The following is a 27,522-nucleotide window of genomic DNA, read 5'->3' as shown; positions in this document are numbered from 1 at the left end:
ATAGAAAAGGAAATAAGGGGCCCGTTGTAACAGTTCTAATGGCTACTCCTTCCCCTGTAAGCACCAGGATCCTATATGGTAGCCAATTTGTGTCCTGGATGCTCCACTTCCCATCCAGATCCTTACTTGTGACTTGGAGAGGCAATAGAGAATGACCCAAGGCCTTCGGACACTGCAACCATGTGGGAGACCTGGAAGAAATTCCTGGCTCCTGGCTTCAGATTGGCTCAGCTCCAGCTATTGTGGCCACTTGGGGAGTGAACCAGTGGAAATAGATAGAAGATCTTTGTCTCTCTTTCTCTCTATAAATTTGCCTTTCCAACAAAAATAAATCTTAAAAAGAAAAGGGAATACAAAAAGCCTCAAGCATTAAAAAGATTCTCAACTTCACTCAGAAATGCAAGCTAAAACTACAGTAAAAGTGGCACAGACTATAAGATCTGTTAATATGTCCCAAGGAAAGGCACTAGCATTAAATGGGACTTTGCAGAAAGAAGGGTAACAAGCATAACCTGCATGGACAGCATGCTGGCACATCTACCAAAATTACAACTGGATATATTCTTTGATTCAGCAATTCCACTTCTGCATTTGTGCAAAAAAAATATGCAACATATGTAAGATAATATTGCTTAGATTATAATCTAAATGGCTATCAATTGAGGGCTGGTTAAATCAGTTTATTCTGCAGTGAAACACTCTGTGGACATATGTTGAACAATGTAATGGCTCTGTGAATATGATAATGGCATAATCGCCAAGACATACTATTAGTTTCTTTTAAAATACAGTTTATGAGCTCCGTGTGGTAGCCTGGTGGCTAAAGTCCTCGCCTTGAACGCGCTGGGATCTTATATGGGTGCCAGTTCTAATCCCAGCAGCCCTGCTTCCCATTCAGCTCTCTGCTTGTGGCCTGGGAAAGCAGTGGAGGATGGCCCAAAGTTTTGGGACCCTGAACCCATGCGGGAGACCTGGAGGAAGCTCTTGGCTCTAGGCTTTGGATAGGCTCAGCTCTGGCCATTGTGGCTACTTGGGGAGTGAATAAGCAGGCAGAAGATCTTTCTCTCTGTCTCTCCTCTCTGTAGATCTGACATTCCAACAAAAATAAATTTTTTTAAAAAAACACAGTTTATATAGCTGGAATGCTTAGCTTGGTATCACTTTTTTTATCACAGAGAAAAAAAAAAGAAGAATGCAATCATGTGGTTATTAGGCACAAACTATTCTAACAAGTTAACATGGGCCGTCCTAGAAAGAGTATGTTAACTGTTCACTGTACCTTCTGTTTCAATTTTTAAAATAGAATTAAATTTATATTTTAAAAGAACAGAGATATAACAACCAACTTTTAAACACAGGTATACATGATACTCATTACCAGAAGTAATGTGACATAGTTACTGAAAGAAATAGGTGAAACAATGGACAAAGCAAAGAAACAAAGTACTTTATAAAGATAAGGTATTACTAAAAAATGAAGATATCAAAAAAGGATGTGGTTATTAGTGGAAAATAATGAAAGGTTTTAGGCATGTCTACACTTGAAGTAAACAAACTTAAAATTGATCTATGTAAGCAGAGATGACAAAAACACAACAGTATAACAGACCCAAAGTAGAAACATTCAATAAATAGAGGTACAGGCCTACAGGGATGGAAAAGACCCTTTGCTTTTGGCTTTGCCAGAAATTCAGTAAAATACAGACTGGCAGGACCCATCCCTGACCTACTCAATCAGAATCTGCTTTAACAAGATTCCAAGGCAATGGCAGGAACTGTGGGTACTCTCCTGCTGGGCTGTATCTCCCATTGGTGAAAACAAGAACTAGGGCTGGTGGTGGGCCAGACTGGCAAAGACAGCAGCACCTGTCAAACGTATGTGTGGGCCAGGTCTGCAGTCTGGGGGCAGGTCAGACTGTGCTAAGCTGCAGCACTCATGGATGTGCTCAAGAGTTGGAGATAGTATGCGTGAGCCAGGCTGGGCTGCAGCAGAGGCTGGGACATGCCAAAAAAATGGCGCAGGCTTGGTGGGGATTATTGAGAGTCACCATGCCACCGGTATGCGTGAGAACCAGATGTGTGGTGGCCTGGCTGGGCCGCTACACCAATCAGTCCATGTGAGATATGGGGTTGAGGCAAAACTGACCAGGCAGTTGCATCTACAGATATACGCATTGGCTGTTGCAGGTGACAGACCGAACTTGACCCTGCACTGGCTGACGCACAAAAAAGTCAAGCTGGAAGTCACCACAGATGAGGTTTCTTGGGGAACTCCCCAACTAAATAACTGGACTCAGATTCCAGCCACCCCCAGAAAATCACAGGATGTGTAGTCCAACCCTGCAGCGTATGTATCCATACTGGGCCTCCTTGGTTGCTGATGCCTGTGCAATGGACAACATGTGCAGATGCAAACAGGAGACATGACAGCCAGCTTAACTTGGACAGCAGGTGATGCTGACTGCTTCATCTGAGGATGCAAAGCAGAACAGGTTGGATAATTCTCCTGGCCAATGCTGCAGGACTGTAGACGCACTAAGGCAGACTTGGTCAACCAATAGACCTTGGAAAGATTTTCTCAATTCTGGAGCAACAAAACCAGCATCTTCTCAGAACTATCAAAACCACTCAAATAACACCTTCATAACACTCTTCCCCACATGGGGTCTCTGAGGCATCAAAGAACCATCCCCACCCCAGGTGCTGATACAGTTTGACAGTGAAGAGCTGGCACCCTCTTCTCCTTCCCTAAGGACACAGGATGGGAAAAAAAATTTGTCCCACCCACCTTCCTCCATACCTAATCCTCCCCACCTTTATTAGAGACCATATGGGCATGCACCTCTCTCACTATGTAAGCAAAATTTTTTTTTAATTTTTTTAATTTTTAAAAGATCCCTTCACAAATTCACATTCACATACTAATGAGCCCAGCTATCTCAATTATTTTTCAGGTAATAAAATTGAAGGTCTAAGGAAAAATTTTGCCCATGCTCACCCTGTCAAAAACCAGCAAAATCAAGATTTGTACCCAGGCCTTAGCTCCTGGGCCAAGAACACCAAGTATTTGCGCCATAGACATGCATTTCACAGTCTTTTGGGATGTTTTTTCCTTTCTGGCCACCCATGTTCCCACCTGCTGAGGCCCATCCATTCTGTCTTCACAGGATCTTCTGGCATCTGCTTGCTTCATTCCTCCTTTATTCACTGTAATACTACTGTGGTTCATACTATCAAAAACCAGCTTCCTACACATATGTGCATGCACAACTTTTTTTTTTTTGCTTGGGAGACAAACTAACTGACAGAATTCCCAGATTTACAGATTCAAAAGCCTACAACAGCCAAGGCTGGGACAGGACAGGCCAAAGCCAGGAGTCAGGAATTCATCCCAGGTCTTCCACACAGGTGGCAAGGACTCAATTATTTTAAGTCAGAATCCCCTGGCTCTAGGGTGCACATCAGCAGGAAGCTGAGAAGGTCCCACGACCCAAACCCAAGCACTCCACTATGGGATGCGGGCATCTCAACTGGCAGCAAAACGGGCCAAATGCCTGCCCTTCAACCTTCTCTTTCAAACAGTGAGCTCTATGCAATTCCTTAAGAAAGATCAAGTCATTAAAAATGTTAAAGTTCCTCATTTTGACTTTAGGTGGAATCTGTCTGAAATCCACAAGACTAGCATGCTATAACTAAGTAATTATACTTTTTACTTTAAGATTTATTACAAAGGTGAGGGGTTACAAACCATGTGAGCCTCCAATTTTGATTATGATGGGGTGGGGAGGGATAGTGGGTGAGATGTTTCAATTTTCCCTTCTGTGTGTGCTGGTGGGAGGAGGTGTTGCTGGGAGAAGAACAGGTAATTCTAACCTTAGAGTTTTCGTTAATCCTTCCCTATTACCCACTTGATCTACCTTAGAACCTACCTAGAATCTTTATATAAAAAAGGCCCTGGCATTCTAACCAAGCTTTACTTAAGAAATCCCAAAGCCCTAAATCTACTTTCCAGTATTGCTTTCTGGCCCAATTAGTTCACACAATCCACAAACAGTCTCATGCCTGTATAAATCTCTCCTGTACACTGTAGCCTAACAAACCAAACTGCTTCAACATTTTTTGAGCATCGATCATGTGTTAGGTACTACGCAATAAAACAGAAATCTAAAAAGCTCTAAGCACCTCTTCTACATAAACACAAGAAAATGAAAGGCCCTGGTCTCTATCCGATTTCCATGTCCACACTGAGATGTTTTGACTTTTTTTTAGGAGTAAATAGTATGGGAAGATTGTTACAATGCAACAGAGATAACTGAATAGAAAGGGCAGCTCCAGCATGAAGCCTAACTCCTTTGCAACAGCCCGAGTTTGACTAAATCTACCTGCAAATACAAAGAGGGACTGTTTCATCTGAAAATCCAATTGTGGGCTTTTTATTTCAGGAATCCCAAAGACTGTTTAGTGATGTGGTATTCTCTTAGCCGGACTGAGTTTGACTGCAAGCTCTACTTTCTCTCTTGAGAATGGATTTAACCTCTCTAAACTTCTTCACTCTTCTGTGAACTAGAACTAACAGTTTCAACCTCCGACAGTTGCAATAAGTAACTGGGAAGTACACAGAATACAAAGCTAAAACAGGTAACAGTTCAGTAATGATGCTATTACCAGTCAACCAAAAATATCCTCAGTTTTCTTTGTGATTGATTTTCCTAATGCTCCAAAATTCTATAAGCTTGTGTAGAACAAAAATAAAATTGGAAAATACATGAGCAAACAGTGAGTCAGTGGGAAACGTGTTTGAATTTTAGAAACAGAAAAGCAGAGTTTAAACTCCAGGTCTCTGTCCTTTTGAGTTTTCTGGGTCTAGATTTTCTCACCTATTTTAGAATAGTGATGGGAATAAAGGAGCATTCAAACTACATTAGCTAAAAATACTACGAGAATTAAATAGATTAGCTACTAAAAACACAAATGTGGCAACAGATAAAAAGGTAAGGATGGAAAACTTGTTCATGAATAATGGTAAAGGATATTTTTGGAATAATGTGTGACAACAAATTGTGAGACTTTTTAAAAAAAGATATACTTATTTGAAAAAGAGTTATGGGAGGTTGGAGGAAGGGGGAGAGAGACAGAAAAAGGAAGAGGAAAAAGGAGAGAGAGAGGGTGATAGGAAAAGAGAATTATCTTCCATTCACTGGTTAACCCCCCAAATGGCCACAAGAGTTAGCACTGAGCCAGGTCAAAGACAGGAAGTCAGGAATTTCATCCTGGTCTCTCCTAAATGAGTGACAGGTGTCCAAGTACTCAGGCCAGCTTCCATTGCTTTCCCAGGAGTAGGAAGCTAGATGGGAAGCAAAGCAGAAAGGACTCGCTCACAAATGGGATGCTGGTGTTGCAAGCTGCTAAAGTAGCTGTGCCACCACACTGGCCCCTCCAAGCCATGCACCTGCAATGCAGGAAAATACAGCAGCAAAGGTAATCACAGAATTGCACTAAAATGAACACTTGTAATTTACACACACACACACATACACACACACACACACACACACACAACCCAAGTCATTTTTCATGACCAGCTCCAGAACTTCCACTTTGAAAACCTCTCACCCCATCTACCAACCAAACCTAGATGATCATTTACCCTTCCAATGATGAAGTTGGCCTCTACCTTAATCCTAATTTTAAAAAAAACTAAAGTAAGCAGGTGTTAGCTAATCAGTTATTTTTCTACTATTGTTTCCCTATCTTCTTATGAAAGACTATACTTTTGTAACAATAAGGGGAAAATCAGTTGGGGTGGTGGGAATTTTAGGGGGAGAGAAATCCCCAACTCTATGGCATTTTATCATAAAATTCAAAATTAAAATAAAAAAAAAAGTGCCACTGAGAAGAGTGCTACTGTTTTCACTCACTAAAAATAGTAATATCTAGGTGTATGCCACAAGTAGTTTTCTAACTTTTTAAATAACTTTTTGGGTAGATTTGAGAGAACTTTGATCTCCAAGCCCCGTGTTGTGGTACAGCACATTAAGCTACCACCTGTGACAGCAGCATCTCATGTGTGTTTGTTCCAATATCAGCTGTCCCACATTCAATCCAGCCACCTGCTACTGCTCTTGGAAGGTGGCACATATTGGCCCAGGTGCTTGGGTCCCTTCAGCCATGTAGGAAACCCAGATGCAGTTCCAGGCTCCAGGCTTGAGCCCAGCTCCACCCTAGGTCATTAGGGGAGAAGACTAGAGGATTGAACATTTCTTTCTCTCCCTATCTTTCTTTTTTTCTCTGTAACTCTGCGTTTCAAATAATCAAGCTAAATCTTAAAAACAGAAGTCTGAGTCTCTATAACATTAATACAACTGATTATATACCCAAGAAAGTCTGACTCTATAATGACTTTATCTAATAATCAGACTGATCTATTTTGATTGAAATGTATGAATACCGTCAGGTAACAAGCCATTCCAGAGCACCTTGACAGCTGCTTTTTCATTTTATATTAAACATGTTCTGTGTAGGGAAAAACTCCATTAAATCTACACATACATAGAAGCCCAAAATACCACCTAAACTACAAGTCTGTAACAGCATCAACTTTATCCTGTCATGGGTGTGGTCCTATAAAATATTCTAGGCCTGTAACCTCCCACAGTCCACTTTCCACTTTGCTTTTGTGATCTACTTGTTAAAGGAAAAACTGGAAAATGTCCCTCCCACTGCACTTCACTTTTTTTTTTTAAGATTAATTTTTATTGGGAAATCAGATATACAGAGAGGAGGAGAAATAGATAGGAAGATCTTTTATCCACTGATCCATTCCCAGTGGCTCCAATGGCCAGTGCTGAGCTGATCTGAAGCCAGGAGCAGGTGCTTCTTCCAGGTCTCCCATGTGGTTGTAGCTTCCCAAGTCGTCCTCGACTACCTTCCCAGGCCACAAGCAGGTAGCTGGATGGAAAGCAGGGCTGCTGGGATTAGAACTGGCGCCAATATGGGATCTCAGCGCATGCAAGGCGAGGACTTTAACCATTAGGCTACCACGTCAGGCCCCCACTGTGCTTCTCATAGATAACTACACACTCACACTTAAGGGGGTGGGGGGAATCAGCGTGATGGTAATGGCTAAAGTCCTCACCTTGCACACGCCGGGATCCCATATGGGCACTGGTTCTAATTCCAGCGACTCCACTTCCCATCCAGCTCTCTGCTTGTGGCCTGGGAAAGCAGTCGAGGATGGCCCAAAGCCTTGGGACCCTACACCCATGTGGGAGACCTGGAAGAGCTCCTGGCTTCTGGCTTCGGATTGGCACAGCACCAGCCATTATGGTCACTTGGGGAGTGAATCAATGGATGGAAGATCTTCCTCTCTGTCTCTCCTCCTCTCTGTATATCTGACTTTGCAATGAAAATAAATAAATCTTAAAAAAAAAAAAATTACGCGGGAAGAAGCAGGACACATTTTTACCAGGATATCAGGACATCATTCTGTTCGTTGTAGGACACAAAGTTTCAAAAATTTCCTCATAATTTTAAATAAAGACATTTCCACTTTTTTTTTTAATAATTTACTTTTATTAGAAAGTCAGATATACACAGAGGAGAGACAGAAAGATCTTCCATCTACTGCTTCACTCCCCAAGTGGCCACACTGACCAGAGCTGAGCCTATTTGAAGCCAGGAGCCAGGAGTTTCTACCAGGTCTCCCACACGGGTGCAGGGTCCCAAGGCTTTGGGCATCCTCAACTGCTTTCCCAGGCCACCAGCAGGGAGCTGGATTCAAAGAGCAGCAGCTAGGATATGAACCAGCTTCCATTCGGGATGCCAGGACATGTAAGGTGGGGACTTTAACCACTAGGCTAGGGCTCTAGGCCCTTCATTTTTTATTTAAAAAAAAAAAAAGTTTATTTTTATGAATTAGCAATCATACAAGAATGCCTGGAATTGAGGAAGGAAATCATTCACATCCTCTGAAAGCCCTAAGTAGATTGGCAGGAATAAGGCATACAGTTTTAAGTTTCAAACCGCATGCCTAGCACAGCTCAAAGTCGGTAGTTTACATGTATCTTTTAAATGAGTGGCTGACTCGGTTTTGTTTCTACTCCATACTCAGAAATAGCTTTAACATAGGCTAACAGGAACATACAAATGAATTGAAGTTCAGAGTTAAACCCTTAGCCATAAAATGCATAGTCTTGTTAAAGATTACCAAATTTTTCTGGGGAAAATTAAAACACACATACAAAATTCTGATTCACATTTTTACCTTCTTATCTTAATTCTCTTCTTAGTCAAGAGTATGCTAACAAAAGCCAAAGGCGGCTGCTAGTTTCACAAAGGACCTCCTGACATTTTTCATTGTTTTCTTTAAAAATATGACTACATTTCGTGGGACACTGTCAACGTCATGGTCGGAAAAACTGCCAAGTATCTCAATAAACCCAGAAACAAGCAAGATTCCTAAGTGCTGCATTTTAATGCTCAACTTTAAAACCGTCTTAGTCTCTCTTTTAAGATGTGTGTGTTGATGGGAAAGGCAAAGCGACCCAGAAAAGAGAGAGCTCTTCATCTACTGCTCCCCTCCCTGAATGCGCACAACAGCCAAAGTCGGGCCAGGCTAAAAGCAGGGGACAGAAACCCCTTCAGGACCTCCCACATTCATGGCACTAACCAGATGCTATCAGGGGCCTCCTCAAGACCAAGCAAATAAGCTGGTATGCAAACTAGGCACCAGGATACAGAATGCAAGCATCTCCAGCAGAGAAGGCTTCATCCGTGGCACCAATACCTGCCACCATCCCAGACTCCAATCAATAAATGGAACTTACTGGAGTTTTCACAAAGAATAAGTAAAAATGTCTAATAACATTGTTGCTCATTGAAGTCTAGGGCTATCAACATGAAACATTAACACAGAATAAAATTCCAGCCAACAAAAAAATCCATGATCACCAGATGCTTACAGCCTCAGAAACAAAGAGGTGGGGCCCAAAGCCTTGGCACCCTTCACCCACATGGAAGACCCATAAGAAGCTACTGGCTCTGGACTGGAGCTCAACTCTGGCCATTGTGGTCACTTGGGGAGAGAACCATGGATGAAGATCTTTCTTTCTGTCTCTCCTCTCTTTAAGTCTCACTTCCCAATAAAAATTTTTAAAAGTAAATATTTTTAAAAAAGAAAAGAAACAAAGAGGTAGAGAATCAGGAGTTCCTAAGTAGAATTTTTTTTTAAGACAAGCCAGGTAAATATGAGGGATGAAGCCAGAAGACTAATGGCTCAAATTCTGAAACAGGCATTCCCAAGTTCCACTCCAATGCACACCCTGCAAGGGGTGGGAGGGTAGAATCTGAGTGTTCTGCCCTTAAAAGAGAAGTCTAAAACACAATGTCTCCGCCACTTTAATTCCAGCCTAAAATCCCACAGCTGTGGGGCTAATGTGCCAAAGCAGAGTCAGAAGTTAAAGAAACAAGTTCTGTACACGCCCAGCCAAGCACAGCACAATTGCTCACGAAGCTCTGGTCATTTCTCTGTCACAAAGGGCAACAGCAAGACACCCCATCAGATCTGCTAAACTAATACGTATTCTTCACTGTACCCTGGAGGGCAAGATAAACAGATGCACCATGTCTGTGGCTAGGCAGTTTGACCTCTGAGGGTTTCAGACTGTGCATCTGTAAAATTCCATGAGGCAAAATTCCTGTTTCTGTTTTAAAGTAAGATGAAAAACAAGGTTCTGTGGTAGGAAACCAACAAGGGATGGTATGATTTAAAAAAAAAAAAAAATTCCAAGGTCAACAGGAGACATTACTGATTTTATTAAACCTAAAATAAAATACAAGATCTTCAGTTAGATGTATTTAATTTTTCTAAAAGCATCTCTAATAGCTGCATTTACTCTTAAACATTAAAGATGACATATTTTTCTCCCTAGCAGTGGCAGGTCTGACAGGTAAAAGTACACAACTTTCAAAAACACACATCGGGAGATCACAAAAATCAAATTTTTTCTCATTTTACACACACTTTAGACCCAACTTATTAGTTTCAATTCTGCTCTCGCTCTATTTCCAGTCAGTTTCACTTCTGAATTTTCTGCCACAAAGCTAAAAATTGTGATCCTGTGGAGAAATTCTCAAGTAAACGCTAAATAAAAATCTAACTTTTCTTTTCCAACGAAAGATAGGTATTTTCACAGGAAACCCAAAGAAACAAACAAAACAGAGCTTGAATTGTTGCCACATAAAATACGGTTTTACACTGCTGCTGTCTTCCTTACATTTCCACAGCTTCCTCATGTGATGTTATTTATAAGAGCCAAAGCTACTCTAAAACTGCCAGCAGGGTTGGGCATTTGGCCTAGCATTAAGCTGCCCTTCAGAGGCCCACATCCCACCTCGGAGGGACTGGGTTAAGGTCTGGCTCTGATACACAGATGCCAGGACACCACAGTGATGCCTCAGGTGGCCAGGCACCTGCCACCCACAGCAGCTGTTAAGACATCTCTCCCTTCTCAATATTAAAAAAAAATAATAATAGCATTATCTTATTTTACAGATTATATATAACCAATATGTTGCTTTTCTTCTTTGAGTCACAGGGGGTCTCATTGTGGAATCAGAAAAATTGCACATGGCTTAGGCACTGTGCTGTGTAGGACACATGTTCCCTGGACACTGCTTGTCCTCGGACTTCTGTGGCCTCAAACAACAAAATCGGCCTTTTTAAAAAAATAATAAAGATGGGTAGATTAGCAAAAGTTAGGGAACTGAAGAAACATGGACACATAAAGGGAAAATTTATATCATGTACAACTCAATTAAGCTTTATATCTGTTTTGGGCCTCCATCATTTTTGGAATGTGGTTCAATCCCAGTGAATCCAGTCTTTTCTCCCACTCTTTAAACTGTAAAGTTCTTCAAAGGAAAAAAAAATGCAAATAAAATAAAAACCTGAAATATAAAAATGCACTGAATTCCTGCAGTGTTTCATGGTGCTATGTGCAGGTGCTGTGGGAAATAAAGCATGAAGCATGTTGCTCCCAAACTTAGTAACTTAAAACTTTTCACCAGAAACCTACAAATAGACACCTACAGCGTACAGGAACCAAAGACCTAGATGGAGCCCCAGTGTCAACATCTGCAGGGCTCAAATAAAGTTATAAAGACCACACACTTCTCAACTGTAACAGGAAATGTATACTGATTTAAATTTTTCATGCAAAAATGTTTCAAATAATCAGGTGGATACCCTATCTTAAGAAGCAAGCTGTGACGTCCAGTGCTCCAGTGTGGGATATGCTTAGTCATCTCTTTCCAGAAAGTGCAGTGGGAGGGGAGAGGCAGAAAAACGAAGCTTAGACCACACAGACCTGGCAAATGAAACCATAATCTATAATAAGAAATGGTACAAATTCAAGCCAGAGCTATGGAGTTAGCAGGTAAAGCCATTGCTTGTAGCGCACCAACATCCATTTGAAAGACAGTTCAAGTTCCAGCTTTTCCACTTCCAAACCAGCTTCTTGCTAATGTACATGAGAAAGTAGCAAAGATGGCCCAAGTGCTTGGGCCCCTGCACCCGTACAGGAGGTCTGAAAGACGCTCCTGACTCCTGGCTTCAGACCAGCCCAGCTCCAGCCATTGCAGCAATTTGGAAAGTGAACCAGTAAATGTAGATCTCTTTCCATCTCCTTCTCTTACCCTGCCTTTCAAAAAATAATAAATAGGGCCTGGCGGCGTGGTCTAGCGCAGCTAAAGTCCTCGCCTTGAACACTCCGGGATCCCATATGGGCACCGGTTCTAATCCCAGCAGCCCCACTTCCCATCCAGCTCCCTGCTTGTGGCCTGGGAAAGCAGTCGAGGACGACCCAATGCTTTGGGACCCTGTACCCGTGTGGGATATCCAGAAGAAGTTCCTGGATCCTGGCTTCGGAATGGCATAGTATCAGCCGTTGCACTCACTTGGGGAGTGAATCATCGGATGGAAGATCTTCCTCTCTGTCTCTCCTCCTCTCTGTATATCTGACTTTCCAATAAATAAATAAATCTTTAACAAAAAATAAATAAACCTCAAACATATATATTTTTTTCTATACATTTTTCATCCCAATTTCTGAGACATAGCTCCTTTGTAATTTTCTGAGCATAGTGGTACGGCAGAGTTTTTTCTTCTAATGTTTGGTCTTTGGTCCCAGATCCTGACATGAAATGCCTAAGCCTTAGAAATGTCCTGAGTGATCTGTGAATATCTGGTTCTAATGAAGCAGCCCTTGATAGGCTCACAACCTCTTAGCCCACTGCCCGTCTTCCAGGAAGGGGATAGTGGATGCAGCCTGAGCCAACAATCATCATTTCTAAGTGATGAAGCTTTCACAAAAATCCCAGAACCTTGGGCTTTGGACAGCATTGGAGTTACCATCCCAAGGGCACAGAAGCAGTGGACCATCCCAAGGGCACAGAAGCCTGGGACCACTTCCCCCACACCTTTCCTGTGCATGTATTCCATGTGGCTATGCATGGAATACATTTCATCATTTCCTTTTACTATAAGCCACCAAATGTTAAGTACTAGAAAGTAATGCCTGAGCTCTGTGAGCCATTCTAGCAAATGATGAAAAAGGACTGTTACAGCAGCAAAGCAAACTAATCCTGCGCCTGCAAGCACAGGCATCCCACACAGGCGCCAGTTCATTTCCCAGCTGCTCCACTTACAATCCAGCTCTCTGCTCATAGCCTAGGAAAGCAATGGAGGATGACTCAACTCCTTGGGCCCCTGCACCCAAGTGTGAGATCCAGAAGAAGCACCCAGCTCCTGGTTTCTGGCTTCAGATCAACTCTGCTCTAGCCACTGTGGTCCTCTGGAGTGTGAACCAGCAAATGGAGGCCTTCTCTCTCTCTCTCTCTCTGTGTCCTCCTTTCTCTGTAAAATCTGGCTTTCAAATAAAAATAAATAAATCTTAACCCAAGACAATGAAGAAGGGGTATGAGAACCTCAACTAATAATCTAGTTGGTCAGAAATTCCAGTGGCCCAGACTTGAGATTGACATCCAAAGTCAGGGGCAGTCTTATAGGAATGAACCTTTAGCTGACAGGATATGCTGTTACCTCCACATGGATAGTATCAACTAAAATGAACTACACAGACTGCACTAATAGGCCCTGAAGAATGCCTCCATCTGGTGTCAAAAGTATTGTGTTCAGAATGTACTAGGAGAAAAATTATTCCTGTCACACACTACCCCAGCTGGAAGAGATAAAAATCTACAGTCAGCAGTGCTATATCACATTACATTGGTATATACACTTGATTTACAATACAATCGGCACTACCTCTGAGGTCTTGTTCCCAAACACCTTACAACCCAGTAAAATCATGAAAAATAAGAATAATTCCAGGAGCGGGGCATTCTACAAAATACCAATTTAGTACTCAAAATTGTCATGGTTATCTAAAATAAGGACTGCCTCAGGAATTGTCACAGCTGAGAGGAAGCTGAGGAGACAGGACAACTCAAGATGATGTGGTACTCAGAAGAGCATTCGGGTACAGGAAATGGTTATGAGGTAAAACTTAAGGCCCCAGTACTACACAAATGAGGCATACAATGGAATATTATTCATTCTTAGAAAAAAATGAGATTCTAGCATATGCTAGAATGTGGAAGAACCTTGAAAATACTATGCTAAATGAAATAACCAAGACACCAAAAGGGACAGATATTGTATGATCCCACCTTTTAGAGGTACCTGGGATAATCAAATCCGTAGAAACAGAAAGTAGAAGAGTTTACCAGGGACTGGATGTGGGTGGGGTAGGAGGAATGGGGAGTTGTTTACTGGATACAGTTTCTGCCTGGAATGTTGAAAAAGTTTCAGAAATGAACACAGTTGATGGTTATACAATATTGAGCTTTTCTTTCTTCTTCTTTTTTTTCTTAATTAGTTGAAAGTAAGAGAGAAAAAAGCAGAATGAGGCAGAGAGAGTAAGAGATCTTTCATATGGTGGCCCATTCCCCTCAGATGCCCACAACAGCCAGGGCTGAGCCAGGCAGAAGTCAGGAGGTGGGAATCCAATCTTGATCTCCCATGTGGGTGGCAGGGACCCAAGGATTGAATAATTACTTGCTGCCCTGAAGGATACACAACAGCAGGAAGCTGGAACTGGAGCAGGGCCCTCTGACAGTGGATCACAGGTGTCCCAAGCAGCATCTTCAGAGCCACGCCAAACACTCAGCCCTGAGAATTTTTGTAATGCTGCTGAAGGACACACTTAAAGATACTAAGGATCTAGCACTGGGGCAGAGCAGGTTAAAGCTGACACTCGTGGTACCTCCATCTCAGAGCATCTGAGCACAGCTGCTCTGCTTCCAATCCAGCTACCCACGAATGTGCCTAAGAAAACAGCAGAAGACAGCACAAGTGCTTGACAAGGGAGTGTCTCCCAGCCTTGTAGGAGAATAACTTCGTTGTAGGTTAATTCTTGTATCCTGAGGCCCTAATGTAGGTAAGTGAGGATTAAGTCTTCATTGTTTATGGGCAGTACCAATAACAGTGATAGAGGGGAACAAAGATTCTCTCACGTGGTTATAAACAATCAACTTCTTGTGGATGGTTAATTAATGAATTACATCACAAGTTCTTGTTACATTTGGTACAGGTAATTATGAAGTAACATTAATACAGAGTAAGATTCACATATGATATCTCTAGATATTATATTATATTATATTATATTATATTATATCAAACATATGATATCTGATCTTTTGGGATTGGCTCATTTCCCTTTGTGAAATGGTCTCTAATTTGGCCCATTTGGCCAAAGTAATGCATTTCATTTTTTTTTAATCGCCAAGTAGTATTCCATAGTGTAGATGAATCACAGTTTCTTTATCCAGTCCTCTGTTCATAGACATTTAGGTTGCTTCCATGTTCTTGCAATTGTTGATTGTGTTGCAATAAACATTGGGGTGCATGTTGCTTTGTCATGTAACTAGTCTTTTGGATATATTTCTAGAAGTGGTATTGCTGGGTCATATGGCAGGTGAATTTTTAATTGCCTAAGTGTTCTCCATACTGACTTCCATAGTGGCTGCACTAGCCTGCATTCCCACCAGCAGTGGTGAAGGGTTCCCTTTTCTCCACATCCTTGCCAGCAGGTATTGTTGGTAGTTTTCTGCATATGGGTGATTCTTTCTGGTGTTAGGTAGAACTTCAGTGTTGTTTTTATTTGGATTTCCGTTACTGCCAGAGAGCTTAAGCATTTTTTCATGTGTTTGTTAGCCATTTGAATTTGTTCCTTTGTGAAGTGTCTGCCCATTTCCTGTGTCCATTTCTTGACTGGTTTGTTTGTTTTGGTGTTATTGTTCTGGAGCTCTGTGTATATTCTGGAAGTCAGCCCTTTGTCTTCTGTTTAGTGTGCAAAGATCTTCTCCCATTCTGTTGGTTTCTTATTTATTTTATTGATTGTTTCTTTTGCTATGCAGAAACTTCTTAGCTTAATGCTGTCCCATTTGTTTATTTTGGTCTTGACTTCTTTTGCTTTTGGTGTTTTTTCCAGGAAGTTTCTGCCCACATCTATATCTTGCAGAGTGTGTCCAACTTTTTCTTCCAAAAGTTCGATGGTCTCTGGGTGTAGGTTTAGATCTTTAATCCAGCCCGAGTGCTGGACAAGGGGGACCTGGATGGAGTTCCAGGCTCTTGGCTTCCACCTGGACAAGCCTGGGCTGGGGTGGCCACTGGGAAGCATATTTCTCTCTCTCTTTCCCCTCTCTCATTACTCTTACTAGTAAGTAAAATAAATCTTTAAGATTTATTTATTTTTATTGGAAAGTCAAATGTATAGACAGAAGGAGGGAACAGAGAAAAAGATCTTCCGTCCACTGATTCACTCCCCAAGTGGCCACAATGGTCGGAGCTGAGCTGATCTGAAGCCATAAACCAGGAGCTTCTTCCTTTAGGTCTCCCATGCAGGTGCAGGGTCCCAAAGCCTTGGGCCGTCCTCCACTGCTTTCTCAGGTCACAAGCAGGGAGCTGAACAGGAAGTGCAGCTGCTAAGACTAGAACTGGCACCCATATGGTATCCCTGCGCATTCAAGCCCAGGACTTTAGCTGCACTAGGCCCTCTTAAAAGAATTCTTAAAGGAACAACTAACTTTCAAAAACGGCCACTAGGAGCAAACACCTGGCTCAGTGACTAAGTCACAGCTTGGGATGTGCATATCCCACATGAAAGTGCCTGGTTCAAATCCCAACTGCTCTGCTTCCAATTCAGTTTCCTGCTGATATACACCCTGGGAAGCAGCAGGAGATAGTTTAAACATTTAGGTACCTGCCACCTCCAGTGGAAATCCACACTGAGTTCCAGAGGGGCCTGACTCAGCCCTGGCTGTTGCAGGCATTTGAAGAATAAACCAGCAGGTTGAAGCCTACTCACTCAAACTCTCTCACTCTTTTTCTACCTTTCAAATGAAATAAAAATACATAAACAAAATTTTTAAGTCACTAAGCAATCACTACAGATGCAGTCGCTGTGGCTCAACAGTGTCTTCTAATCCTCTGCCTTCAAGCATCAGCACCCGGGGGGCACCAGTTCGGGTCCCAGATGCTTTGCTCCCTGCTTATTAGCCTGGGAAAGCAGAAGATGGTGCAAGTCCTTGGGTGCCTGTACCCACAGAGGAGAACAGAAGAAGATTCTGGCTCCTGGCTTCGGGTCAGCTCAGCTCCAGCCATTGCAACCATTTGGGGAATCAACTAGTGGATGGAAGGTTGTTCCCTCTCTGTAAATCTGCCTTTCAAGCAAAAAAAAAAAAAAAAAAAAACATTAAAAAAGTCACTCAAAGCCTCTGGAGCCCTATCTGAGGAATGCAGTTAGGTTACACCAAGGGAGGAAATCTTTGAGGAAGAAAAAAAAGCTCTCAATTAAGTGTTTAAGTACATACTAAGTGCCTCTACCACAAAACACAATTTTTCATCTTTAGCCTCCTACACCTAAGGGTATAAAGAAAGGATTTCTCACATGAACTTATGTTCTGAAACTATTCATTCACTAGCTAATTGCAAACCTTTCAAAAGTCTGAGTGGGTCATGCTTAAATACAGATTCCATGGAAGCAAAAGCGGCCAAAAGCTAAACAATGACCCATCTGACATGGTCAAGGAACTGACAGGGGCTATAGTAGGAACTCAGGTCAAAGATTTGCGAGTTATGCAGGCTTAGTTAATTCTTTGTTTACTCTTTCAGATGAACAAATTAAAATATAACACATTGGGCTTCCTTTTTTTTAAGATTTATTTTTTCTTGGAAAGGCAGGTGTACAGAGAGAAGGCGACACAGAGAGAAAGATCTTGCATCTGCTGATTCAATCCCCAAGTGACCACAATAGCCAGAGCTGAGTCAATCCGAAGCCAGGAGCCTGGAGCTACTTCCAGGTCTCCCATGCAGGTGCAGGGTCCCAAGGTTTTGGGCCATCCTCAACTACCCTCCCAGGCCACAAGCAGGAAGCTAGATGGGAAGTGGGGCTGCCGGGATAGAACCAGCACCCATATGGGATCCCGTTGCGTTCAAGGTGAGGACTTTAGCCACTAGGCCACGCCGCCGGGCCCCATACATGGGCTTTCTTTGAGCAAGTCTTTGGCTGATGGTGGTTGGGATAGGGATAGTTCAATACTTCTGGAATGAATGTTATATAGTAAACTAGAATTGTAAACATTATATCCACTTTTAGAATCAATATAACTTAAACAAAGATCATAACAGATGAGGAAATAATAGCAGAAATATTCTCTATTCTAGAATATATACCTTAGAACAGAAGTTCTTGGAATCAACTTGGTGGCACAGTGGGTTTAGCCATCAGTTGGAATGCCAGCATCCCATGTTGGAGGGACAGTTCAAGTCCTGATGGCTCTGCTTCCACCCGGCCTCCTGCTACTGTATCTGGGAAGTATCTGGATCCTAGTGGGACACCAGGATGGAGTTCTTGGTTCCTGGCTTTGGACAGATCCAGACCTGGCTGCTGCAGTCATCTTGGAAGTAAGCCAACAGAGACATACAGAAAAAGATCTTTCTATCCATCTAGCATTTCATCCATCCATTATGGTTCACTGGTTCACTCCCCAAGAGCCTAGCCTGCACAGGGCTGGGCTAGGTCAAAGCTAGGACAAAGCTGAGTCTCCCACATGGGTGGCAGAGAGCCATGTACTTGAATCATCTTCTGCCATCTCCCAAGGCACATACTAGCAGGGAGCTGGATGGCAGAGGAATGACTAGGACTTGAACCAAGCATTTTGATGCAGGGGTCCCTGATGAACACATTTTTGATCAACAGGAGTAGGTAAGTGCTACTACTGGTATCTTGTGGGCAGAGGATAGGAACATGGATAAATATCATGTGGTCTCCCCCAATTCCCAAAATGAGACACTGCCCTAGAAGCAGGTTGAAGAACCATGGAACCCATGTTTTGAAACAATCAACTTGATTGTACAAATCCTAAATCAACTGAGTCTGTTTAGGAACACCAACAACTCACCTACTATCATGGGTAGCATCATAATGTACAAATTTCAAACTGTTGAGGTCAGCACGATGGCAGGCTAATCCTCCTCATCAGCATTCCACATGGATGCCGGTTGTGTCCCAGTTCCTCCACTTCTGATCCAGCTCCCAGCTTATGAGAGAGCAGTGGAGGATGGCTCAAGTCCTTGGGCCCCTGTACCCACAAGAGAGACCCAAAAGGCTGGCTCCTGGCTTCAGATGGGCTCATCTCCAGCTCAGCTCCCCATGGTGGGAATGTACTACCTCTATCTCTCCTTCTCTCTGTAAATCTTCCTTTCAAATAAAAATAAGTAAATCTTTAAAATATTTTTCCAAAGTGTTATTTAAAAGAAAACTAATAATTGGATTTCAAAACTTGTCTAAATCTTAGACAAATTTTCCAAAATTCACAGGCAAAAATACACACACACACACACACACACAACAAATTAAAATGAGGGAAAAAGATTTTACATTCACATGTCTTTCGACTCTCAGAAACAATATCAAATGGCTGAAACCAATCAGGAAAAAAAATCACATTTTGCGTGATTCCATTAATGTAAAAATCAAAAATCACCAAGAAATGACCACTAGAAGTCAGAAAAGTACTCTTTTGGAGAGAACAGAAAGGCAGAGAGAAACGAGAACATAAGGAAGCCTTCAGATGTTGATAATGTTGTATCTCTTCATCTGGGCAGCAGTTGCAAAACTGTTTACTTCATGACAATTCATCCAGCTGGATTTTAACAATCTGTGCACTTCACACAGGTGCTCTGCTTCTTGATATTATACATTGCAATCCTAAAAACCTGAACATTTTGACCCCAAAGGCTAAATTAACACCAAAGACAGAAGTCAAAGTGTTTCGTTCCACAGGCTGTATTCCAAGAACTCAAGAATGATGACACCCCCAGAAGGCTGTAAATAGCAGAGTCAGCACTCACACAGCCTGCACGCTGCACACTTAAGCCTCTGTATATCCCTCGGCATCAATCCAGAAATTTGACAAATGCTAACAAGTGTAGTCAAATCTATTCTGTGGACAGTATTCGTGCCTTCATTTTGCAAATGTTACAGTGTCAACTGTTACCAGAGAACTGGCTGTCTGAAGTAAGTCATGCTTTCTCTTTCCTAATCCCACATGTTCTCCCCTAAATCAAAACCTTCTTGTCCTCCTTCCCAACTCCATAGAATTCTTCGGGGCTGTTTCTAAAATAGTGCCCACCAAAGCCTCCTGCCCCCCATATCTGACCCTCCCACTCCACCTCTCACAGTAGGAAAACTCACTTTAATGTTCCTTCTAGGGGAGCCTCCTCCCTAATCAGACCTTGCCTCCATCCCCACACCCCAGGGACCCACCAACAAGACACAAAACTTCATCACCCTTAACTCCCTACCCACAAAAAAACAGTATCTTTGCAACCCTCTTCTACCACACCCACAACCCTCGTTTCTGCAAACTTGGCCTCCCCACTCCATAGGGCTATTAACTCCAACTCCTCTCTTCCCTTGAGCCCCCTCGACCCCTTCCATTTCTCATCACCTTCTCCCCTAACTTCTGCTTTCCTCTTCATGAATCCTTCCTGAGTCCCACAGGCAGAGGTAGATGAGGAAGGACAGGAAGGTAGTGGGGGAAAGCTTGCTCCAGTCTTCAGCAATCCCCCCGGGCAGGGGCTCCAGGGCCAGCCCCACCAACGCTAAAACCCAAGCCGTGCACAAGCTCGGGTCTCGGCCACTGGCCAACTGGAGGCGGCAGCCACGGCCACCGGCCGGAGTTACAAGGGCTCGCGGCACTCGCAGCCGTGGAGCGCTGGGCACTGAGGCAACACGCTCAGCTCTCGGTGACACTTTGGCTTAGATCCTCATTGGGAAAACAGGAAAGGCGGGAGAGGGTGAAAGGCATTTTATAAGTCTCTTTAATGCTAAGATTCCTTCAAAGTCTCCCCCTCGGGAGGCTAAGAGAGAGTTGGAGATAGAAGAAGGAGGGGTCTAAAGAGATGTGGGTGACATCAAGAACTTTGCCACACCGAGTTCCCCTCTCGTCGCCCCGCAAGAATGAGGGAACGCCGTGAGCATACCCACCAGATCCTCCTTCCACAGGAGGAAAGGGAGTAGGGAAAGTCCCCTTAGTTAATAAGGTGAGCTTGTTGGTGGAGCCGGAGGGGAGAGGGTGATGGTCTCCGAATTAAGAAGTGCATCCCTAAAGTCCCAAAGGCACGTCTCTGAGAGCCTGAGGGGTGGACTTCATCAAAGTAAAACGCCCGCAGCGCCCGGTTCCCCCGGGCGCCCTCGCAGCAAGGGGCGAAGGCAGCGTCCACGCCAGGGACTCCCCGGCGGGCTCTGGGGGGGAGCCGGGTGTCCCCCGGCCGTCTCGCACGCCCCTGCCCGGTACTCGCGGGATCTCCCAGGGGCTCGGCCATCCCTGGACCCCTCCCTTAACAAGCCATCACACACCCCCGACCCCCACAGCCGTCCTCAGCCCCCCGCCACTTCGCCGCGGCTGCCGGCTCGCGCCTGGGTCAGCTCCGAGCTCACGGGGCTCTCGGCGCCGGCCTCTCCGGTGTCTCCCGGGGCCGCAAGCCTACCTGCTGAGACGGCAGCTCCACATGCAGGGCCCGCGCGGCGGAACCGGGCGGCAGCGCGGTGGCCGGGCCCGGGGGCGGCGGGGGGACCGGGCCCCCGAGCGGCGCTGAAGCGCTCATCTCGATCCGGGAGCCGCCAAGCGGCGGGGCACGCGCTCCTCCGGCATCCGCCCCTGCCTCCTAGCCACGAGCTGTCGCTGCCCTGCAGCCCAGAAACCCGCCGCCAGAGATGCTGGTCGGCCCCCGGCTCCCCGCTGGCCGCCGCGGCTGGCTAAGGAAGAGCCATATTACCGCAGTGCAATCCCTCCACCCGGCAGAGACCCGGGCCTCTCATTGGTTCGTTTCTTGTGGGGGCGGGACCCAACAACGGCCTCGGGACGTACTATTGGGTAGTAGATCTGTCCGTCGTCAGCCGTAATGGACTGGGGGCGGAGGAACTTCAGGATGGCCTCAATTACGTCTGTCAAATCGGGGTGAAACCTGGGGCGTTGCTTCTCTCTGTCGTAACCTAATTGGCTGTTTCATGATCACGGGGCGGAGTCTTCTAGCGCAGTCGCAAGGACCATTGCTCTAGAACACCGTCAATTGTCAGTAAAGGGCTAGAGGGGCGGGGTCCCGATTAGGCCGAGTGCGCGCCGGGGCTCCGATGTCACGTGCGGAAGGCTAGCGAGTCACCTGATTAGTGAGAATGGGTCTCGGGAGCCACTTCCGCCCTAACCTCGTTGCTGTGGTAACCGGCGGCTCCGGTGGAAGGTTCCCTGAGCAGCCGGTTCCCGAGGTGTCCCCCATCAAGGTGCGGGTGTGGAAAAGGCATGATTCAGGTCCTGGGACGAGAAGCCCGGCGGGCCTCGGGACCAGCTCTGCCACGACTCACCCCGCCCCACACGTCGGGGCCCCGCCACGCCGTCCACTAACGCGGACGCTGAGCTGTAAGGGGCGCCCGGAGCGATGGCTCACCTGCCCGAGTGGGGTCTTGCTGCTGACTCCAGCAAAGCCTTTGCTACTTTCTTCCTGCTTGCTAACTGCCTCCTTGCCAATCCAGTCCCAGCGGGGGCGGGACTCCCACCTTCGGAAGACTTTGCCTGGGACCCTGACTCGGGAACCTTGCCTCTTGCTGCAGAGCCAATTATTAACGTAGCAATTAATTACGGTTATTACCGTAAAGTCTCCTTCCCCAGTTACCTCTTTGCCTCCCACGGGTCCTCATCCCCTCCCTGCCCCTCATCTCACCCTCCCTCGCCTTCCCCCTATCCCCCCACCCCCACAAACACATACTTGTAAATTCCTCAGGCAAAACGACCTTGTCTGATTCATCTCTGAATTCCTGGTGCCAGACGGCGAATCAAGAAGCTTGTGTTGTGCGTTGTGTTTTAAGCCAAGGTCCAAACTCAAATGCCTCCTCTTCCATGAGGGCGGCTTTGAACCTAATGATAGAGTCTAGAGATTGCTTCTATAATAAACAGCACTGAGTCATCCTGCGGATATTGATCTGCCTTCTCCAATAGACTGTCCGTTTCCTCTACCAGCCTAGTGGCAGAGGTAGCAGGAAGAACGCAGATACATCAGGCTCTTTCTGGATCTTGGCTTTAGCCAAGTCTGCTGGCTCTGAGTCCCTGGCCAAGTCAGCTCCTACTCAGCTTTTATTTTTCCATCTGTAAAAGTGGGGTGAAGTCCACATGCATCAAGTGCCTGGGTTGGACCTGCCATATAACAGTGGCATTTTATAACCTTTAATAAAAGGTTAACATACTTTCTGTGGTGTTCATCAGCCTGAGAAACAGGGCAGCTCTCATCTCCCAGCAGGATTACCGGCAGACTTCACACTGTTTCCTGAAACGTTGAGTGGTTCCACCTGGCTGGGAGCCTGGAGTATGTGGGCAGGTGCTACTTGAGAGGGAATAAGGGAAAGTCCCAAATTTCCTCTGGTTCAACTCAGGTAGTGCCAAGATCTGGTGGAATTTCATAGGAAAACACATTCTGTTTCTAGGCTGGGTTAATTTCCCCCAGCAAGACTCCAATTACAAATGGCCAGGCGCTGGGTCGTTGAAAACAGCAGGAGGCCAGAAGGCCAGTGCTAAGGTGGCAAGAGAGCTCTGCTCTCTGGGTGGGTACTACCTCACTTCTCCTGGCCCCTGGCGGCCCTGAAGCCCCTTGGCTCGTGGAGGCTGAGCGCTAAATTCTGCCTGTCTCCACATGGCTTCTCTTTTTCCTGTTCTTTCTTTTCTTTCTTTTAGAACAGTGGTCATAGGATGTAGAGCCCATCTCCATCATTCAGCTCTTGAGACCATGAATTTACTCTCTAAATACATTTTTTTCCTAAGTAAGATCATAATATTCACAGAGCTCAGAAATTAGAACACAGGGACCACCCATCAGCAGCACAGGATCACTTATTCTCTTGGGGTCAGTTCTGAAAGTCAGCTAACTCACCTGTTCAACAAATGCTCACTGTGTGTGTCCAGCCCTCTGTACAAGACTAGGGAATGAACTTCTGCTCTCTCCCCAAATAGCTGCACACTCCTATGGGAATCCAGTAAGGGAGCAAACATTACGACACAGCACTGAGAGAACTGAGGGGAGCCCAGCATCAAGGCGGCTGAGAAAAGAGTTGAGAGGCGGCTTACACAGTGGAAATGACATGTAATGGGGCATTAAGGGGTCTGTAAGGATTCCCAGGCAGGGATGGAAAGAGCAAAGGATCTTCCCACAAAAAGAGCAGGATCCACTCTTTCTGAGAGTATTTGCTGTAGTTCAGCTCAGTGCAAGCAAAGTCATGGATGCTAGAAATGCAGACCCAAGTAGCAGTGTATCTCAGACTCCTCAGCAGAACTGGAACTCATAAGAGCTGGGGGGAACTCCAATTGCCTGCTACTTGCCACATTATCAGTAAAAATGATGTCGGGTGTTATTATATAGTAAGTGTTCGATAAACTCTGCCATTACTTTCATATGTCCTATTGGATTCCTTTTTAAGATTTATTTGTTTTTATTGGAAAGGCGGATCTACAAAGAGGAGGAGAGGCAAAGAGGAGGAGAGACAGAGGAAGATCTTTTGTCCGATGGTTCACTCCCCAAGTGAGCACAACGGCTGGAGCTGAGCCGATCTGAAGCCAGGAGCTCTTCCAGGTCTCCCACATGGGTGCAGAGCCCAAGGACTTGGGCCATCCTCAACTGCTTTCCCAGGCCAGAAGCAGGGAGCTGGATGGGAAACAGGGTGGCTGGGATTAGAACCAGTGCCCATATGGGATGCCAGTGCATGCAAGGCGAGGACTTTAACTACTAGGCTATCACACAGGATTCTAAAAACTTTTATATGGATATTGTTTCACAAAATGTTCATTTGTTTCAACACAAAACTTGAAATTCCTTGGAATAAAATCACTGTTATATGTATACAGTGTTATATGTCACTCAGGGAACTATGTATCCAAATTTAGAGAATATAGATTATAAGGTAGCCAAATGTGACATGCATGAAATAAAAGATCAGGTGGTAACACAGTGGCAAACTTTTCAGGGACTGTTGAGAAATGTTATAGAAAATGTCTCAAAGTTTTACAGGATGGTTAGCAGGAATTCTTTTTTTTTTTTTTTTTTTTTTTTTTTTAGGTATAGACAGAGACGTTTTATTTGTGAAGTGAGCAAATTAACACAAAAAGAAACAAGTCGAAGCATCTCCTAGGAGAGATCTGAGAGCTGGGGTGTCTCCTGAAAGGACACAGAGAAAGACTTCCTGAGGGAGAAAGAACAGCATGAGCACAGCTGGCCACCACAACATCACAGTTTAACACAGCTCACACAAAGGCTACAGGGGAGAGTGGCCAAAAAGCTGCAGGAAAAAGATAACGCTGACCAAGACATAGCAGACCAGCAGGCACCAGTATGGTCGGGTAGAGAGTAAAGCCACCACCTATGATAGCAGCATCCCCAATGGGGGCCGGTTCGTGTCTTGCCTGCTCCACTTGCAATCCTGCTCCCTGATAATGAAGCCAGGGAAAGCAGCGTAGGATGGCCCAAGTTCTCAGTCCTCTGCCATCCACATGGGAGACTGAGAAGAAGTACCTGGTCCTTGGCTCCTGGCTCCTGGCTCCTGGCTCCTGGTTCCTGGTTCCTGGCTCCTGGGTTTGGCCTGGACCAGCCCCAATCCTTGTGGCCATTTGAGGAGTAAAGCAACTGGTGGAAAAGCTCTCTCTTTCATCTCTCCCACTCTAATTTTGCCTTTCAATTAAAAAATTTCTTTTTGAACAAATAAAAAAAAATTCTTTTTGAAAAAAGAAGATAGTTTAGACAGCCTGAGAGGTAGCATAGCAGGGACAAGCCAGCAAGAGTATGACCCTTGCAGGAGGCTAAGTAAGGATCAGATAACCAAGAAGAGGCCATTTCCAAAGGGCCTTGCACACCCAGCAAACCAGAAAGGCAGGTCCCAGAGCAGCTTGTCTCCTCTCCTAATCCCCCAAGGCCACTTGCTCCAAAATGCCTCTGGAAGCAGCACCTGCTCCTCAGGGCTCCCACGGTGGCTGCCTGACCTTCCCTGACCCATATACCTGCACACCTTGTCAGGTGCCGAGTGCTGTGTACTTGTCTCTCCCACTCTGCAGTGTGGTGAGTCCCCAGCACCCTGTACAGAGGTCAGGGTGCATGCGCTTCAGCAACCCAGTGACACCAATAAGTGAATGGAGAAATGACTCAGAAAGGGAATGTGTGGATACTGCAGGGTCCTCTGGCCCTAGAGAGAGGGCGCAAACTTATCCAAGGTCACGCGAATTGTGTAGCAAAGCAGAGACAGAGACACAGGCTCCTGTCCTCAGGACCAGCAATCTTTGCCAGTGTGGGCCAAGGGGGAGTTCAAGAATGGATGGGCCAGGAATAGAGCTATTCACCGAATGCAACATAGGTGACCCTGGGCACTGAGTTGGTGGTGGCTACCCGAGAAGGTGTCCTTGGAATTGGCCTTGCGGTGAGGCCTGAGGAGTTCACTAGGCAAAGGCCAGTGACAGCTGGAGAAGCAGTTTGACCAGAAGGAACAGAAGGGGCAGGCTGAGGAAGGAGCTAGCTGAGTAGGCAAGGGCAGCCGTGCTCTGCAAGGGAGGAGAAACGAGGTGGACATTTCTGAAGGAAATTGGTATTTCAAAGAACAATGTAGGGCCAGACATTTGATGCAACAACTAAGTCGCTGCCTGTGACACCCACATCCCCCATCGGAGTGCCTGGGTTCAAGTCTTGGCTCCACTCTCCCTTGCACCTTCTGCTAATGAGCACCCTGGGGGAAGGGAGTGATGTTCAATTATGTGGGCCCAGCCCACCATGTGGGAGATCTGGGTTGAGTTCCTGGCTCCTGCTTTCATCCTGGCCCAGCCCTGACTGCTGTGGGCATCTGAGGAGTGAACTGCTGGGTGGAGGATCTGTTTCTGTCTGTCTCTATCTCTCTGCTACTTTGCCATTTAAATAAATAAATACAAGGGTTGGCATAATGGCTCACCTGGCTAATCCTCTGTTTGCATATGGGCACCAGTTCATGTTTCTGCTGCTCCAATTCTGATTCAGCTCACCATTAATGGGCTGGGAAAGCAGAGGATGATGGTCCAAGTCCTTGGGCCCATGCACCCATGTGGGAGACCCAGAAGCTTCTGCTCCTGGGTTTGGAGTAGCTCAGCTCTGGCCACTGCAGTCATTTGGGAAATGACCCAGCAGATGGAATCTTTCTGTGGGTCTCTCCTTCTCGCTGTAAATCTGCCTTTCAAAAAGAGTATTTTTTTTAACTAATAGTAAATATTAAAAAACAAACAAACAAAAAGGACTGGAGCCAGCATCATTGCAAGCAAATGATTTCTCTTCTCTGAGGCTCTCTGGGGGGCGGGGTCACAGAACCCTTGCACATGCTGGGTACAGACATCAGCTTGACCAAGCCCCTATGGTCCTGAAAAGCAGCTGGAATTCTCTCTGCTTGGCAGATGCCCCCAAAGAGGCAGAGCTGTGAAAACAAGCCACCTGAAGTCACACACACTGATGGTGTAAGCCCAGCTCTAGGTTTCTCAGGCCAAGGCTCTGTCCCGCATAGCACCCTGCTGTGTTATTGAGGATAATGTAGAATGATTAACGATGTTTAGGAATCTGAATGGGATCCAGAGTCCCATTAACAGCAAAAGGCTGATAGATGGCTGACTGCAAATTATCCAAAAGATAAAATTTCCCAAGCTTGTCTTCCTAGTTCACTTCAGAGTAAGTTAGGCCAAAAACCCCTAGAGTGGACCCCCAAAACAAAGCAGCAGCGGACAATGTGGTGGCCCAGAGCACAGTGAGAACCAGGATGAAACTAGCTTTCCTGACTCTCCCGTGTGGCTGCAGGGACCCAAGCACTTGGACCATCCTCCAGTGATTTTTCAGACATGTTAGCATGGAGCTGGTGG

General features: G+C 45.2%; 1 protein-coding gene across 1 annotated transcript in view; it reads right to left on the bottom strand.

Moving 5' to 3' along the window:
- Nucleotides 1–21,427, bottom strand: part of UVRAG (UV radiation resistance associated) — a 292,819-nt gene extending 271,392 nt beyond the window's left edge. The window contains exon 1 of the mRNA XM_040963924.1: nt 21,119–21,427. Within this exon, the coding sequence (XP_040819858.1) occupies nt 21,119–21,235 (117 nt within the window). The 5' untranslated portion in view covers nt 21,236–21,427. The remainder of the gene's footprint in view (nt 1–21,118) is intronic.
- Nucleotides 21,428–27,522: the final 6,095 nt, after the last annotated feature.

The sequence above is a fragment of the Ochotona curzoniae genome, unplaced genomic scaffold, assembly GCF_017591425.1.
Source record: "Ochotona curzoniae isolate NIBS_2020 unplaced genomic scaffold, NIBS_Ocur_1.0 scaffold_3223, whole genome shotgun sequence".
NCBI lineage: Eukaryota > Metazoa > Chordata > Mammalia > Lagomorpha > Ochotonidae > Ochotona > Ochotona curzoniae.
This window is presented reverse-complemented; position numbering and strand designations above follow the sequence as displayed.